Below are 16,833 nucleotides of genomic sequence, written 5' to 3' on the forward strand. Positions count from 1 at the left end.
GAGTCATCCAAGAAGAGTTTAGCATCTCCTTCATTTTGTGATTCTTTTTCTTACCTGAGTTGCCTTGTATCTTATATTTTTTGCCTGGTAATTTTAGTAAACTAACTTTTGAGAGAGAAGGATCTCTCTTCTTTTTGTACTTTAAAAGTAAGCATTCTAAATGTTATCTATAATCCAAGTGGAACCTAAAATGGTCTCTTGAACAAATGTTTCACTGCAATAGGATGGTTATTTAGCAAGCTGTATTTTATCAATTTTATTCTTTCTCAAGATGTTACGCTTCATATTTAACCACTCTCCTTGTTTTTTGTAATTTGATACTATATGTTCAAATAGCACAATTACAAACCCTTGTTGTTTACTTTCTTGTTAGTCTTTTAATGAAATATCCTTTTCCAGTGTGAACTCCTCAGTCTGGGGCTTTGTCAAAACTGAGAGGAGCAGGATGGTTTGCGAAAACTTATTTTAACTTGTGTACCATATGTAGTAGTGCAAAAGAACAATGAGAATGAAATCTTTGATTCGAGAAATTTCATCTTGGCTGAAGAACATTTCATGTGATAGTTTTTTTTTCTCACACTAAACTAAGTCATAAAGACTGTCATAAAGCAAATGTCATGAGAGTAAACAGGGTTATCATAGAAACCGTGAATCTGAATTGCTTGCAGTTTATCATGGAGTTGCTAATTTTGACATCTGTAATGAAAAAAACACTTCACTGGGGAGAACTGTAAAATTACTTTTCAATAAGAATCATGATGAGCTTAGAAAGGTCTTCTGGTTTTTCTAATTAGAACAATCTCATGTGAATCCTACTTAATTGTAGTTGATACAGATGCTTACCTACTTCTTTCTATTTAAGTGGTGATGCCAAATTTAATATTTATCCAAGATGGCATGTTTTGTAACACGAAAAACAAATTAAAAAACAAACAACAAAAAAACAACCTCCCTCTACCTTGTGGATAGATAATGGTGTACAGGGAGAGCTGTTTTAAGATTTTACCCTATTCTGATTACTGTGTATCCTGCTATTAGCATCACTATCTCCTTATATAAGAGAATAGTTGCAATAACTTGTCCTGTACTTCTAGAAGCAGATGAAGTTGATATTCTCCAAGCCTTCTTTTTTATTTTTTTCAGAATTTTTTCAACATAGCTGCTTTCATGGCTGTAGCCTTTTCTTAATTATCTAATCTTTCTGATAGGAAAATCAATTAGTTAAAGAAAGAAGGAATGTGGATTTCTTCTATTATTTATTCATTCATTTTAACTCTGGAGAATTCTGTCAAAGTTCACAGTGCAATGATAAGCTTTGGTTAGTTTTTTAATGTATTTAGAAACTAACAGAAATAACAAAAAATTGAAGCTGTTTACCAATAAATTCTCCATGGGCACCCCTCCAATATTTTTCATCTGGTGGATGTAGCATCATTACGTCCTTAATAGAACTGCAAAATTCATTGCCTTTAATGAGAAGCTGCCGTGGTACTAAATGAACCCTCAACATGTCTCTTAGGTGGTAGTGTATACCAGTAGCTCATTATCATGTGTAAATCCTTTAAAAATAGGAAGCAGGTGAACGTGAAGCCTGGAGAAGGATAAATGAGATTTATTTTAATTTTTTGATATTTATTTAAATGTTCTTAATCACTTTGGTTTGCTATCATGTTGTCACTGGTATGGAATGATTTCTGTTTATTTAACAGTAGTATTTCCCTACTATGACTACTCATAAGCTTCAGAATCTTACCACATACTACTGTAAACTTTATTTGTATGGTTAACAAAAGATTAACAGATTTCATACAATAATACAAATTTGAATTTCTGTAAACTGTTGAAAGCGGCATTGCCTTGTGACGTTATTTTTGTTTGTTTAGTTGGTTGATTTGGTTAGAATTACTATGCTAATTTGGAACGTGAAGCCAAAATGCATTTCAGTAGCTTGAAGCATCACAGATAGGGGGCAAAACTGGGTTTTCATATTGATATTAACTTCTATGGAGTAAATGAGTTTAATCTTAAATTGGGTGAAAGCAAAGCAAATAACTTTCTTTACATTCCATTTTCATCTTTACATTTTTTTTGTTACCAGGGTGAACAACTGTGTAGGATTCTCCAACTACAAATTTTTTCTTCTCTTCTTGGCTTACTCTCTACTGTATTGCCTTTTCATTGCTGCAACAGATTTACAGTATTTTATCAAGTTTTGGACAGTAAGTACTCCAATTTATGTACAGTCAGTGCATGTAGTTACTACTCTGCAAGAAATACAAGATTTGAGGTTTTACATTGTAACCTAGTATCTCCTAAGACAAAATTTAGATAATAGTTGTAACACAATTTTTTTCTGTTTGTCCTACATTATTTTGAAGCTGCGTAAACTAACAATCGTTTAGAAAATATTTTACAAGAGAATTGATATTATAGATGGTTTTGTTAATATGTTCTAATGATATGCTATGAAAAAAGCTTCAGGGAAATTTTCTAGTGTATCTGTTATGACTATCTGGTTCACAATTTAGGATGTTACCTTCTCAGGTTTGCAGTATTTATGCTACAGTATTCTGAAAAAGCTAAGTAAATGAGATATTTTTTGGAAGATAAATTATTCTCCTCTAAAAGACACTTGAAAGTTCAAATCCAAATGTCAGTCAGGTTCTTGTGGTTGGTATTTGTACTTTCTCAAGAAAGGGCCAGTTACTTTCCATGCTGTCAACAACCTAATTGCATGGCCATCTGTGCATAAAAGGTGCATAATTCATTTATTCAGGCTCTTGTTGCGTGATACGTTTCTGTCTGCATTGAATTTGATTTGGCTGAATAAAGGATTATTAATAATCAAGTTAAACAGCTATTTCCCCAGTTCTAACAGCCTGTTTCTTTTATTTTTAGAATGGCCTTCCTGATACTCAAGCCAAGTTCCACATCATGTTTTTATTTTTTGCTGCCGCTATGTTTTCTGTCAGTCTGTCTTCTCTCTTTGGGTACCACTGTTGGCTTGTCAGTAAGAACAAGTCAACATTAGGTAAGTTTAATGCTCCTGCGTTTGACAGGAAAAAATAAATATTAGGTGTCTATTATATCAGAACAGATTTTAAGGCAGCGTTTCTACATTTATTTGTAAATGAACTTGGAGAGGTGAATGGGAGTTTGACAGTTACAAGTCCTGTCTACCATGCAATTGTAGATGTGTGGGGAGGACTCTGTGTTATGGGTTAATTTTAAAAACCTCAGAGAAGTTGGCCTGTGCCTCTAATATGGGAGTATGTTTAACTGAATTTAATATCAATATTAAACCATGATTTCCCACCGCCCAGATGCATGTTTGTCAGGTTACAATTGAAACGATTTTTTTTCAAAGAAGTGCAGAAGATCTTTGAGAGCCTGTCCTTTACTGTAGCATGAACTGTAATAATACCAATGTTCATGAAAGTTTCTAGATCTATAAATGTTTTCCTGTTGATACAAGTTGAATTAGAACAAGCAAATTACTTGATTATTTTTTTTCACAGTTTTCTTGGGATTTACTAATATGCAAATGATTAATGGGAAAGTTTTGAATACATTTCATTTGGAGGAAAGCTTGTTTACTTCAAGATTTCTCTAGGGTTTGTGGCTTTCCTCTGTACTGTGAACAATGTAAAGCCCTCGGTACCTCATGCATACCTACACGCGGGAGGTTGCTACCAGTGCTCCCTGGCCTGCTGCAGAAGCGTGATCCCCATGTGGATCCGGAGTGGTTTCTGTGAGCTGTGCTGTCAGCACATCAGGACATGGTTTGTCTACGGGTGTAGAGCCCATTAGGGGAATTAAACGGTTATCAGTCACTGGGTGGAAAGAGGAGGAGTTCTCTGCCTTGGGCGCTTTGTGACACTTCAGGCTATATTTAGCTCTCTTCCCCACGAAATTCAGATTGGGCATCTGTGGGGAATGGTCTGGGTCCACAGGTAAAATGCTTTCTTCATGCAGCTGTAAAAACATACGAGATTTTCATACTCCAGGGTGTAAAAAGCTACCTACTAATGTAGGTTAAGCTTTATTTCTTTTCCATTGTTCTTACTGTAGGATACCCTTTGTTTGTTGTTTTTTTGTTTCTCAAATACTGTCTGTTGTACAGTCATGTGCCAAAACCTTCGTATAACATATCATACCTTAAGAACCAGGTTCCTTCTCCTTGATCAGGGAGGAGGGTGGCAGGACATTTCCCCCTGTCCCCTGCACATACGATGGTGCCTAACAGTGACTTTAGCTTTCCTGAGTGAACCAGGTCATTGGAGCAGTACAGCCTTTCCTCTTGGCTGGAGATGTCATCAGTGCAATCGCCTGAATACTGGTGTGAAACTTAAATGTGCTATATTGTGAAGAAATCTAATGATTTTTTTATTTTATTTTTAAGAGGTATTTAGAGCGCCCATATTTCGTCACAGAACGGACAAGAATGGTTTTAGCTTGGGCTTCAGCAAGAACCTAAGGCAGGTGTTTGGTGATGAGAAGAAATATTGGCTGCTGCCTGTGTTTTCAAGGTATGCTCAGCTTTTAATGCCTTATTTGCTGAAATCGTTCAATTGTCAGGACACACAGGGTTTGGGGGGTGTTTTTTCTTTGTTTTCTGAAATTAGATATGGTAATATTTGTTTTAGGGGAAAAACAAACAGTTCTTCAAAGCATTTTTTGTAAGTGTGACACTAATTCTGATTTTTTTCAGCCTAGGGGATGGTTGCTCCTTCCCAACTTGCCTTGTTAATCAGGATCCTGAGCAAGTCTCCACACCTGGTGGTCTTAATTCAACCTCTAAAAAGTAATCTGCTTTTTGTTACTTATTTCAGGTAGCTGATATTCTGTTCTGTGTCAGTGCACATAGAAATCGAACTAAGTTTTACATATTTAAAAGTGGTAAGCAAACGAAGAGTCTCCTGTTAAGAAGTACAAGTCAAATTTTAAACAGCCAAGTTGTAATTCAGCTAAGCCTCAGACTTGTATTTAAATTCATGGAAGTAACACCCCATCTCCCCATCTACTTTCTCAATTCATTAGCATCCCTGGACCTGAATTTTCTGTGCCTGCCTAGTTAGTGCCAGTAACATTCCCTTCTGCATGCAAGATGCTTAGTTGGTCTGCCTGTGATACAGGTGCGTTGCCTTGGAAGGCTTTTTGGGGAGGCCTGCTGCTTCCTATCTGGTGAAAAATGGTTTGTATAAGCAAATCTCAGGCCTCAAGGTATGGCAGGGAGAGCTACGGTAGAGGGTGGGAAGGAAAGTGTATATTCAATTCAAATATTTTTTTTCTGCTGATAATCAGAGACGTTTTCTTAATCCTTATCCTTTGCAGTCATGATGTCTTTAGAGTACAAAAAGCATGCAGATGTTCTTCAAACTAAATGAAAATATCGCAATGGCTTAGTAAATTATATTGTAACTTTATAGCAAACTTTAAGTAATGAAGCATGATACAGATAATAGACATGGATATGTGATTAAGAAATGATAATGGATTCATACTGACAATCTTTTATTCATAAACAAATACTTTCCATGTTAGCAAGGTGTTCATTGACAGACAAAAAACACCACCGAGCTGGAGAACTTCTTACGTCTTGCCCCAATGATCTGAGCAGGGAGAAGGGAACCATAAGCTGTATCAGGAGAGAGATTTTGGAGATGTTCTCTCCACTGTTTTTCATGGGAGAGCGTATGGCTAGAGAGCCTTTGGAATGAACATATGTGTGTAAAGATAGAATATCTGTCAAAGAAAAAACTAGGAAGTTTCCCCGTTCTATGCTAGAGTTGCCTTTTAGATTACACTTGTATTTGTGGCAACTACACTGTGTGTAATGACAGAAGTGTAGTGACTCATCAGAAAATACGCAAGCTAAGGTAGAGAAGATACTGCAGATGACAAAACTGTTTGAAGTGTGTGGTAAGGTAATGGAAAAATTACTGAGGTTTACTACAATATTCACTTTTTGGCATTACAGTGAGAGTCACCTGTTCCCTGCCAAGCCGCTGCGCGATTCCCAGAGCCACCTCCTCACCGACACGCAGTCTTGGTCAGACATCGGTGCAAAGGCTGAAAAGGGCAAAATTGGTAAGGAACTGATTTATACTGCAACAATTTGTTCTGTAATTTGCCTGGTAAACTAGTTCTGGAGGATGTAGTGTAAAAATGAGCACGCTCACTTGGTTAGTATTTCTTAGAGCTGTGCTACTAAGCTTATTTAAAATGCATCTTTGTAGAAAGTTGGGTATTTCAAGCTGTTGTCGCCTTCCACATTAAACCCAACCAAGAGGTACTGAGAGCACCAGCACTAGTAGGTACCAGTTAACTTTTAGGCTTAGGCTGGTAATTCTTTTGGGGTCAAATTGCTTATACCAGAATATGATGACACCTTGTTACAAAAGCCATGTAATGGACACAGGATGGGAATAGACTTAGTAGTGGAGCAACATTAGGGTGATGATTGATAATTAAAGGCTGTATTATTTGCTGAAAAACACGAGAGCTTTCCTGTTGAAATATCTTTTTTTTTGTATTACAGGTATGAGCAATCCTGCATTAACCATGGAAAATGAAACCTAACTTCCCTTAAAAGAAGCTCCTGAATACTTTAGGAAAGGTATGTTACTGTTCTGTGTATTCAATTTGCTATTCCATGATTCCTTACCACTTCAAAAATGCACAAAAGAAAGTTTTTTTTTTTTTAAATAATTCATGTCTGTTTTTTTTTCTATTCTTGTTTTACCATGAAGTAGCAGCCCGTGAATTCAGTTTTAAACTAAGCCTCTGATTTCTTGATGGCTCATGCTTGCAAAATATTGCTTAACCTTTATACTCGTTGCTTTTAGGTAATATTCCCAAAATATTATTATTCCCTTTCTCTAGAAAGATAATGAAATTTTGACTATTCAAGCTGTACAGCAAATCTTTGTAAAGCTAGGTTTAAAACTGAAGTTAGTTATTAACAGTGACACAACAGATCATAGCTTGGTCTACTAAAGGGGGCAAAGGTCTATCAGATGATGAAGGGAAAAATAGATTTGTTCTAATATGTAAAACTATTAGCAGCTTTTTCTATGCCAGCTACTGAGCTGCATCCTAATCATTTAAAAAGTGCTGCCAACTGAAGATAAAAGGTATCCGTATAACTTCCTGTGCATTTACTGAGATTTATTTTTTTGATTTCTTGCATTGGTATCTTGCAACATAAAAGACAGGTTTGAGAAGCAGCTAGGAAAGCCTGTCCTGTACACAAGAGGAGGACAGTCTTTAGTATTAGAAGACTTCTAAGTCCTAAGTTCTAAAGCTTAATAAAAGATTCCTATTTAAGACTCCAGCCCTAAAAATTTCATCATACTGGTTAATGTACAGTTTTGCAACAACATTGGAGGAGTTGTTCAGGCAAGGTTGTTTCAACCTCTGCTGTTGGAAGCCTTCTTTCAGTCATCCTCAAGAAGTGTGTCAAAAGGATGTCCTCCACTTGTGTGTGGTGTGACTCGTGGACATGCTGTCATGGTTGTCAGGCTGCACTCAGGCACTCCTGGAAGAAGTGTGGGGCACAGAAAGCAGTCAGGGGACTGCAGTGATCGTTACTAGGGTGGCCAGACATGGTTTTACACTCAAGGCAGATGATAAAAGCTGTAGTTGTGCACATACCAACAGATGGCCTGTAGCTTGTAGCAAAAAGTTCCCAAAAGTTCAGTGTATCAAGTTGGACTCATCAGAGAAACTAGAAAATTGTTGACCCTCATGCTCCTTTTTTAAGTGATGAATGAAGGCACAGATGGTTCCAGATATAGGTCCTCCTGGAGCATCTACCAACGCGATGATACTGTGAAATGCTGAAGTGTTGAACATGTGGGTGTCAAACGAGCTCAGTTAGAGATGAGAGAAATGAAACTCAGCCAGTGTCAGCAATTTTGCCTGCTCTGTGTATGTCTTTTATGGGATCTAAACTCCTATTTCTAACCCTTCATTCAAAACCTAAAATGACATGCCTGTGCCCTCTTTAATCCATCAGTTGCTTCAACAAAAGAGCAGCTTTTGTGAAAAAATGAGCAATTACACAACTTCAGTTAGTTTCACATCGTTTATGGGCCATCACCACTCAAGAATAAAGCACTGGAGACAGGCTTTAAAAAGGCAAGCAAAGTGATTTTTGAATTATCGCACAAGTATTAATTATAACTAGTTTCCTTAGGTCAGAGTTCTACTTGGAACTTTGTGATTCAGATCATTGTGACTGTCAAACATTGTGTGGGTTGTTCCCAAGACAATCACAGTGTGTAAGAAAATTGTTATTTGAGCTGTATTGCTTGGTAAACGTCTCCGGCTATTTATTTATTTATTTCTTTAATCCAGTCTGGGAAAGTAACAACTAGACCTGTGCTTGTGGTCTGATTACCCTCAGCTCTTGTTTTTTGTCTGTTTTTGTTTAGTGGTTTTTTTTGAGTGTGAGCGCATCCATTTAGAAGTACAGCTTTTTTAAAGAGAGAACTTGTCTTCAGAGGAGGTGGTGTTCCCAAGAGCAGGTGTAAAATCTGAAGGGGTTCCTGGATTTCAGTTTTGCCTCAGAGCAAAGCATGCACATCTCAAAAGGGCAGTAGCTGAGGACTGATAATTTCTCTGCACAAGCGTAACTTCCAGTTTGGTGGTATCCTTAACCATGCCTGAGATTTTTCTATGTGGCACTTGGAAAGACTTTCTGGAGAGGCCACAAGAATAGATATACCCACACACAATAATCTATATATAGCTGACATACAGTTGCTGGAATAAGAACCCTTATCTAAAAAAGTTTTTTACTGTATCTTGAAGGCACTACCTTGCGTGGAACTTCATTCCTTTATTGTCAGTATTTTGAGTTATATTTGTTCCTAGGGAGTGATTAAAATACTTTATTAAAAATGCTGAAATCACAATAACCAAGCCAACTAATTTAATCTTTGATATGAAAAACGCAGCCCACAGCCGCTGCTGGTGTGTTAGTAATGTACATTTCTGTCCCAACTAAGGATATGCTCAATATCCTGTATTTATAGTTAATCAGAGGACTAATTACTGAGAATCCTGGATGTGGTTCACATTGACGTAATATAGAATTGTTTTTTAATGATGTAGGTACCTGGAAGTACTGTAAAAATAGTTCATTTTATAAACTGGTGGCCTGCTTACAATGTAGTCAGTTTTTATTCACTGTCATCCTGAAGTGGCTTGATAACATATCTGTGAGCAGTCTGTGTTCCTTTTCTTTGTGGGATTTTTATTCAGCTGTTGCTCGCCCTCCCCTTCGAGTTGATGAGACTTGTTGCAATAATTTAAGTGTTCTTTAATACTAACAACATGTTTTGTGATTTATGTTCTGTTCCAGTTCAAGAAAAAGCTGTTGGTGGAAGGAAGATGGATTCTTCCAAAAATCAGCCCTATCAGCCAGCTGCTCCTGTCTGCTCCTGTGTGGATGTGCTCAGAAAACAAACTGACAGATGATAGCTGTCTCCATGTCACTGCTTGAAACATAAAACAAAACATACAACTTTTGAACCACATAAAGAACGTTTCAACTTAGGATTACTGGTTTTGAATGGTGAAGGGTGATTCTGAGTATTTTGGAAAAAAAAAAGTCTGAGTTTACTATTGTAAAAATTCTGTGGCTGGTTTTACTTTGATATTCAGCACAAAAAATATGTGACCTCCCTACGTATCAGCCCAGGTTCTCGCCTTGGTTTTGAAAGTTCACCTGTTAATTCAAATTGCTGTAAGTATTTGACTTACTTCAAAAATCAAATGTTTGCACTGCTGGGTATATGAAGTGGGAAAACAATCAGTGTTGATTATGGACAATTTAGTGGCTTGGTGGACTGTGTTTTCTTTTGAGCGCTTGATAAGCAACTTTTTTTTGAAGATAAGGAAACCCTAGTGAAGTGTCAGACTATTTTTGGATCACTTTTGGAAAACATTATTGTGAAGGCTCCCTTTTCAATAGTTGTGGAGGGTAGGGGGGAAACCTCCTTTGTTAATTAAATACTACAGTGAGTCCCTGGTAAATGAGTGAATAGAAAGTCCACATTCAGATGGATAATACGTAAGTAAAGCTGGTAGCTGGGGATTTTGATGAAAGCTGCACAGGACCATCTTATGAAATTGGGGATTTTATTCTCCCACTTGGAGCCTTTATCCCCTAAAGGAAAGGAAGGCTGGCACTTCACTTTGGTGAAGTGAAAAAAGGTGCTTTTTTTTTTTTAAATCAACCTATGTTCTTGATGGCCACTGTCTTTTAAAATCCTAGTTTTTTATTAATCTCAATAGTTGTCTCAACTTTTTTCACTTCAAGACACTGAATTTCTCACTGTGTAAATTAACGAATATCACATCCAAACAAGGAGACATTGTTATAACTTATGATATTTGCAGTTACAGGACAAAGGACATTTGATTGCAATACCAAAAAGCCAAACTGCTGCATATAGGAAGCTCCCTTCCGTTAAGTTAGGAGACAGCAGGTTTTTTAAGACTGAAGTTTACCAGCCTGATGATAAAAAGATGTGTTATAAACTGCACAGTCAAGGGAAGTTTCAGCAACACCAATCTAATTGTCTTGTGCCTTTTGTATGCACTAAACTTACAGTATCAGTGTTTACATTTAAATGCAAAGTAATTGTTTTTCTGAAAATAACAAGAAGGATCTTAGTTATGCTTTCTAGGTGGCTAGGTAAAACAACTAGTCAAAAGAAACCCCAACAACCTGGAAACCTGTCAGAAGTTCTCAAAACTGAACTACTTAGCTGGTGTGTTCACAGTGGAAGGATTCCAGTTTTTAAAGAACAACAAACCCAGCTAGAAAGCCGGCAGCAGGACTAAGTGACTGATTTCTGAAAGCAAAAATTTTATCATTAACTCTTCTACAGGCAGGTAACGTAAAATTTTGAGGTTTTGTTTCCTGGATTTACAACTTAAGTGGTAACTATGGGAGCACAAATGTGGCTTTTTTTTTTCCAATGAGGAAGAATGTATTGGGTTTAACTTGTTTAAAAATCTCAAAATTTTACCAGCCTGAGAACATCCGAATTTTGCCAGAAGTGCCAGAGTATGGATCCGTTGATATAGAAGGCTTTTTTTAAACGAGCATGAAGGTAGCACACAGTTTACACGATGCCTGCAGACATCCTAGCAACCAAAAGTTTTCCACAGCTATTTATTCAGTGTTGTCCTGTCAGTTTACTTTGCCTTAGTGTCTGTTTAAAGGCTAACTTGTCAAGGGATAAGGGGGAGAGGGAAAATATATATATTTTTAACACTTCAAGTTCTGTAGCTGTATAGTCTTGTTTTTTTACACGGTCAGGGTGGTTTGTCACAGAGCGTGCATTGGAAAACAGTGACTAAAAAGTTGAAATTCAGCTTTAATGTAACTTTACCTAAAAGTATGGAGCAAGACTAAGTACCATTTTCTTCAGAAAAGAAGACTTTCTGGCAGACCTGCCCTTAGGCAGGAAGGAGGCCAGCCTCCCCTCCCTGGCTGTGCCTGGGGCTCTGCCAGGTCTCAGTAAGGCTGGGAATTGATATAGAGAAAGGGCAGGGATAGGACATCAAGAAAAGCCCGGTGTGTCTCAGCAGTCACATTTAGAAAGCACAATAGCCCTAAATCTGCAGTTTTGATGTAGCTAAAGGCTGTCCCTCTAGTAGAAAACTGATGGAGGCCACAGAGCCAAGAAACAAATTCATGAGGGGAGGGGAAGGGGGAAAAAGAAAATGAGGGTAATTCTGGTGTATCTGTTCAGCAGACCAGAGGCAGCAGGCCATAGCTATACCTGATCTCAGGTTGGGTATGAGCTGTGCCTCCAGGAGGAGCGATGGCAGGAAGCTTTGAGGGGTCCTGGCTGTTCTCTCCAGGGGTGACAGTAAGCTAAGCGTGCTCCAAGGTGTAGTTTCTGATTCAACTATATTTTCGGCTTGAAGTGCCCTAATACCTTACATAATTAAGTGAAAATGGTATTGTCATTGAGCACCGGAGCTGTTACAATGCATGCGGGAGAACTTGTGAACAGGTAACAGGCGCAAGAATGCAATGTTGTTTGTCTGCTTACACTGATTCTCCTGTTCTTTGTAATATTCTTGCTAGGCACTTTACTACAATCTTTTGGGTAATTTCTGTATTTTTTTTAAAGACTGCTTTATACCTACTGTACTGTTACTAATCTACTTTTTTGCTAAAAAAAAAAAAGCCCTGGTATTTGTCTAGAAATAGCCCTGCATTTCAGGCTTCATTGGAAGTTGGATGAGTTTGACAGACTCCTCAGCCAGGCCTGAGTCCCTCAAGACAGCAGAGTTTAGTTTATTTTGTATACATGAAAGCTGTCATGTGAATCACTAGCCACCCACCTGTTTAATAAGCTTCCTTAATTTGTAGGTTAGAACAAATCCACTACATCTCTGCACCAGAAGTGGTCCACACACATTCTATATCAGTTGATGCAATGCTCAGAGTCCTCACAGAGATCTATTTTTAATAAGAAAATTGAGCACCTAGATGTTGGTGAGCTCCTCCCATAGCACAATTAGACACAACTGCTAATATGCACCAAATTGCAGACTGAGAGCTTGTCAATAGCCCACGGGCAGGGAACTAAAGAAGCCTTGGTAATTATATATTTTTTTTTTAACTGTGTGTACTTAAAATCATGGTCTTCAAGCAAGACTTCAGCATGGTTGGATGCAGCAAGTTTGTTTTAGTGCATGGTATTCTAGAGCTGTTGTTAGTCCCACACGTGGACTGAAAGAATTCTTGCCCTGATTCAGCTGACTGCTGTGTTGGATGGGGGGGTGGGTGGGGGAATAAGTTTCCACACATCTTTTGTGTAGAATTTTGCCACTTATTAAAGTATTGCTCACATAAATAAACGCTTCATGTTCAGCAAGTCACAGCTGGAGTAGTCATTGGTACACCACCTGCAGTTTCACGGACAGCACACCTGCACAGCAGAATAGCCTTCATCTCTACTACAGCTCCAGTAACAATGTAAGTACTGTAAGTGCCCCTCCTCACACCTCTTCACCAAGAATCACTCTCCTTACTTTATAGAACCGAGGATCTTAAGGAGAAGTATGTTACTCACCTGGCCCATCACCAACGGCAGGACTGTGTCTTTCTACAGCTTTCCTTCACGTCGGGCTCTTTCCAGTCCTTCCATGTTCTTCTAGCCACCTGCGTTTCCCCTCTTTGCATTCTGCTAACAGTCTGCTCCGGCGCAGAGAGGAATCTGTCTGCTCAGGGGCAGAACAAGCTGCACGAACATTCATGGAAAGTAGAGGCTGCAACTAGCCCCTTCCAGTTCAGCCATGCCCTGCAGCACGCATGCGGAGCTTTACCCCTCTTTCTATAGACACGGTGGGGTTTTGGCTTAAAACACTTTTATAAATAGTGGTATTGAACCCTATACAAAAGTTCTCATCCAAAACAAGGTTAAAAGAACATACTTTAATCTGTAATGTCATATGGGTGATGAGGTGTTTTTGTTGCCACTTGCAGCTAACATTTTTTCAGGGGTGGTCAGGTAAGAGGATAGGAAAAGCAGCAGCCTTCTGAGGTGAAAGTTTGAGCAAGCAGCACCTGACCTAACCCAAGGCAAGCCTTGATGTTTGCCCATTGTAGCTTTTGAATTTTTCCCTTTTCTCTTCTCTGCCCACCCCATCCTCCTTTCCATACTAAGGCAATGAAAACAGTCCGAATAGAAAAGTCTTCCCTTTGAGAGGCACTACAGAGCTCTACATACCTTTCATCCCTCTCCTTCCCTAGTTCCATTCCAGATAGACAAACCCTTCCTTTCTTACAGTTTTCCTAATGGCAGTGGTCGCTGGAATACAGTAACTCAGTCATCCTGAGGTCTGCCCGTGTAGCTCCCAGTATCTGGGGCAACCATTACAGGCTTCAGCCTAGATCACTGCAGTGCAATCTTCTCGAGCAGATGGGCTCAACAGTTTGCAGCAGGTGGGAGAGCACCCTGTGAAGCCACGTCCCCTTTCCCACCCTCCTCCATGTTCACACCATTCACACCATAACCGATCAGTGTATCTGGAACTGACCCAACGCTTCCCAACAGTCACTGTTTTGGGAAACCTTTTTTTTTTCCCTTCCGAACAGAAAAATATTCTCAGATCATTTAAGGAGTACCAGCTATAAAGACAAAACCCCACAAAAACCCATACAAATTGCATGTTACAGCTGAACAGTAGGAACATATGCCCACTTATTTTCCTATATTAGCAATTAAGTTGGCCACTAGTTCAAGCAGACAAGCACAAAACAGGAATTCAGCAGCTCAATGATGGAATAAGCACTTGAGCAACTAACCTTCATATAAAACACTATCACAGACACCACCGCCACACTCCAGAGCATGCAGAGGAACAAGAATGAAGGAAAACAAGGAGCTTGCAGAACGCATCTATAGTATGTTGAAAGCTAAATAAAAGATGCAGTCAATGTAATGCATTTAAAAACCAAGCAAAAAACACTTTTTCAGATAAGGTGATGAATGCAACCATGGCTCTGAACTGCTGCCCGGTCACAGATGAAGCACGTTCTGTGGGATGCAGTTTCATCCTCACAGTCAGCTGCTGCTTTCTGTGACTCACGTGGAAGGGGAGGCTTCCCCTCGCTTCCTCTCCCTCCACCTCCTGCCCTCACACTATCCAGCCCAGTTAGCTGAGGCAAGTATCTCATGGGAGCAAGAAAAAGCACGCTCAGGGAAGAGAATTCTCTCCCTTCAGCAGACAAAAATCTCATCTGTGCTGGCAGAAAAAGGATGAGAGAAGGCTCTGCAGAGATGAGATCTTCACATTTGGCATCAACAAGCACATCTCATTCGCAATCTGAGACAGCAGCCTCAGATATTCCTACAAATAATGCAGAACAATCTTCCTCATTTCTCTACAATCCCTAATCAGGCAAGAGGGAAGAAAACAGCAAAACAATCTCTTATAAACCAACCAAGATACACTCAGGTTTAGGAATACCAGAAAAAGAATTTCATGTTGAGATTGGGAAAGTATCCTGAGACAATCTGTGCTTTACTCTATGTAAAATTAGGTTTTATTATTTCTGAGATTTTGTTCAAATTCTACAGATTTGTAGTATTCAAACATATCCCACAAGTTGTATTGGAGGCTTTTGGATTCCTTTGCTGTCACTGACTTGGTACAGTTAGATTATTAAAAAAACACCTTGAGGTCTATTGATTTTAAAGTTAATTTCTTAATTATTTTACACGCTAATGCACTGAACCCACACTAGCCTGAATCCATTAGCATCATGTGAATATTATACAGTTGGTGCTCACTGAGAAGTTCTAAAAACTGATTCTCTATGGAAGATATTTCTTCATTTCAGTGGATTCAACTAGTTTAGGTGAGCTATTAATTAATTCAACGTTAAGAAACCAATCAGGAGTTTAAAGACAGAAGACCTGGATATGCACGTTCTCAAGTAAAAAGAGCACTTGGCAAAATGGAAAAAGAATGATCAAAAAGCATGTCAACAACACAAAAACAGATACCATTGGGAAGCTTAAGTGAAGATACAGGGGGCTTGCAAGTCATGCCCCCCTCTCTGAATGGTATATTAACTAATATTTAGCATATTTAAAATAAATAAACGTGGCAGGAAGAGCGAGTGTGGCTCAGCCCAGTACAGAGTAAAATCCCTGAACATCCAGCTTCATGACAGTAAGCATATGGAAACCAGTAATGAGGACCATGTTTGCACTGTAATCCAACTGTACATTACAGTTGCTACACTGTTCTTCTGTTGAGATTTCAGTACATTTCTGTACCATTTTTCTAAATCAAAATCCCAGGTGACATCAGATATCTCCAAACAAGTAAGCTCAGAATCAAAACATGAAGCCCTCCTCAGTGGAATACCTAAAAGAGCCCTGCCAGAGAGTATTGGACTGACGTACTCATTTTACTAGCTTCTAAGTGACCACAAAAGGAGGATTATACAAAAGAATTTTACAGAGCTGAACAAGCACTACCACTCAACATTCAGCCAGCACGATAGATTTCTTAAGCACTAATGCTTATAAAGCTAGGAAATTCTACTTGGAACCGTTAAATAAAATAAAATATGCTACTTGGCTGTCTCCAACAAGAACCTCTCAAAAGCTAGGCTTGATTCTGTCACGTTCATCCTGAAGTACACTCACCAGATTCAACTCCAGATAGACGGTGGCTTTCTTAACCCACCCCTGCACACTTGGACAGTGTCTTTGCATCACTCCTGGCTCATCTGTCCCTGCTTCCACCTTTTGTACACTCTCTTTCCATGTTTGAGTTCAACCAGAAGTTCCTCATTCATCAATGCAGACTTTGTACAACTTTTGCTCCACTTCCTGCATGAGGGAATGAATCATTCTCGAGCTTGGAGAAAGCAGGCAGATAAGATTAGGGAAAGTTCTTGGATGTCAGAGGTCACCCCCAGATTCACAACAGAAAATGCCCCAAATGCTCTCAATCTGTTCCAGACTGATTTTCTTCTGTCTCAAAGATTCCTCTTGCCTAGTTTTAATGAGGAAAGGGATTAAATGCTTAAAAAAAAAGTGACAGAACATAATGTTCCTGGATCATCTGACTCCAGAAGCCAAAAATACAAGTGGGAAAAAAAGTCAAATATAAGTTTCTGATACTGCATTTCTTCTGACAAACCTCCAACAACAGATTTTAAATGGATTGGGAAGAGCAGAAGCCTGGAAAGAGAATTCCTGTCTCTGAACAAAAAGGTACATGTCTAGACAGCTGGAACTATGCCTGCACATTTATTTCCACAAAAGCAATTAATCC

The 16,833-nt window shown here is 38.7% G+C and overlaps 1 protein-coding gene across 4 annotated transcripts in view; it reads left to right on the top strand.

Annotated features, from left to right (window-relative positions):
* ZDHHC2 (zDHHC palmitoyltransferase 2) overlaps positions 1–10,243 on the top strand; it is a 36,334-nt gene extending 26,091 nt beyond the window's left edge. For all 4 annotated transcript variants that reach the window (XM_080589566.1, XM_080589565.1, XM_080589567.1 and 1 more), the window contains exons 7-13: positions 2,099–2,219; positions 2,899–3,031; positions 4,403–4,529; positions 4,712–4,804; positions 5,981–6,090; positions 6,542–6,619; positions 9,371–10,243. In XM_080589566.1, coding sequence (XP_080445692.1) covers positions 2,099–2,219; positions 2,899–3,031; positions 4,403–4,529; positions 4,712–4,804; positions 5,981–6,090; positions 6,542–6,582 — 625 coding nt within the window. In that variant the 3' untranslated portion in view covers positions 6,583–6,619; positions 9,371–10,243. The remainder of the gene's footprint in view (positions 1–2,098; positions 2,220–2,898; positions 3,032–4,402; positions 4,530–4,711; positions 4,805–5,980; positions 6,091–6,541; positions 6,620–9,370) is intronic.
* Positions 10,244–16,833: the final 6,590 nt, after the last annotated feature.

This window comes from Anser brachyrhynchus (assembly GCF_964034855.1).
Source record: "Anser brachyrhynchus genome assembly, chromosome: 4".
NCBI lineage: Eukaryota > Metazoa > Chordata > Aves > Anseriformes > Anatidae > Anser > Anser brachyrhynchus.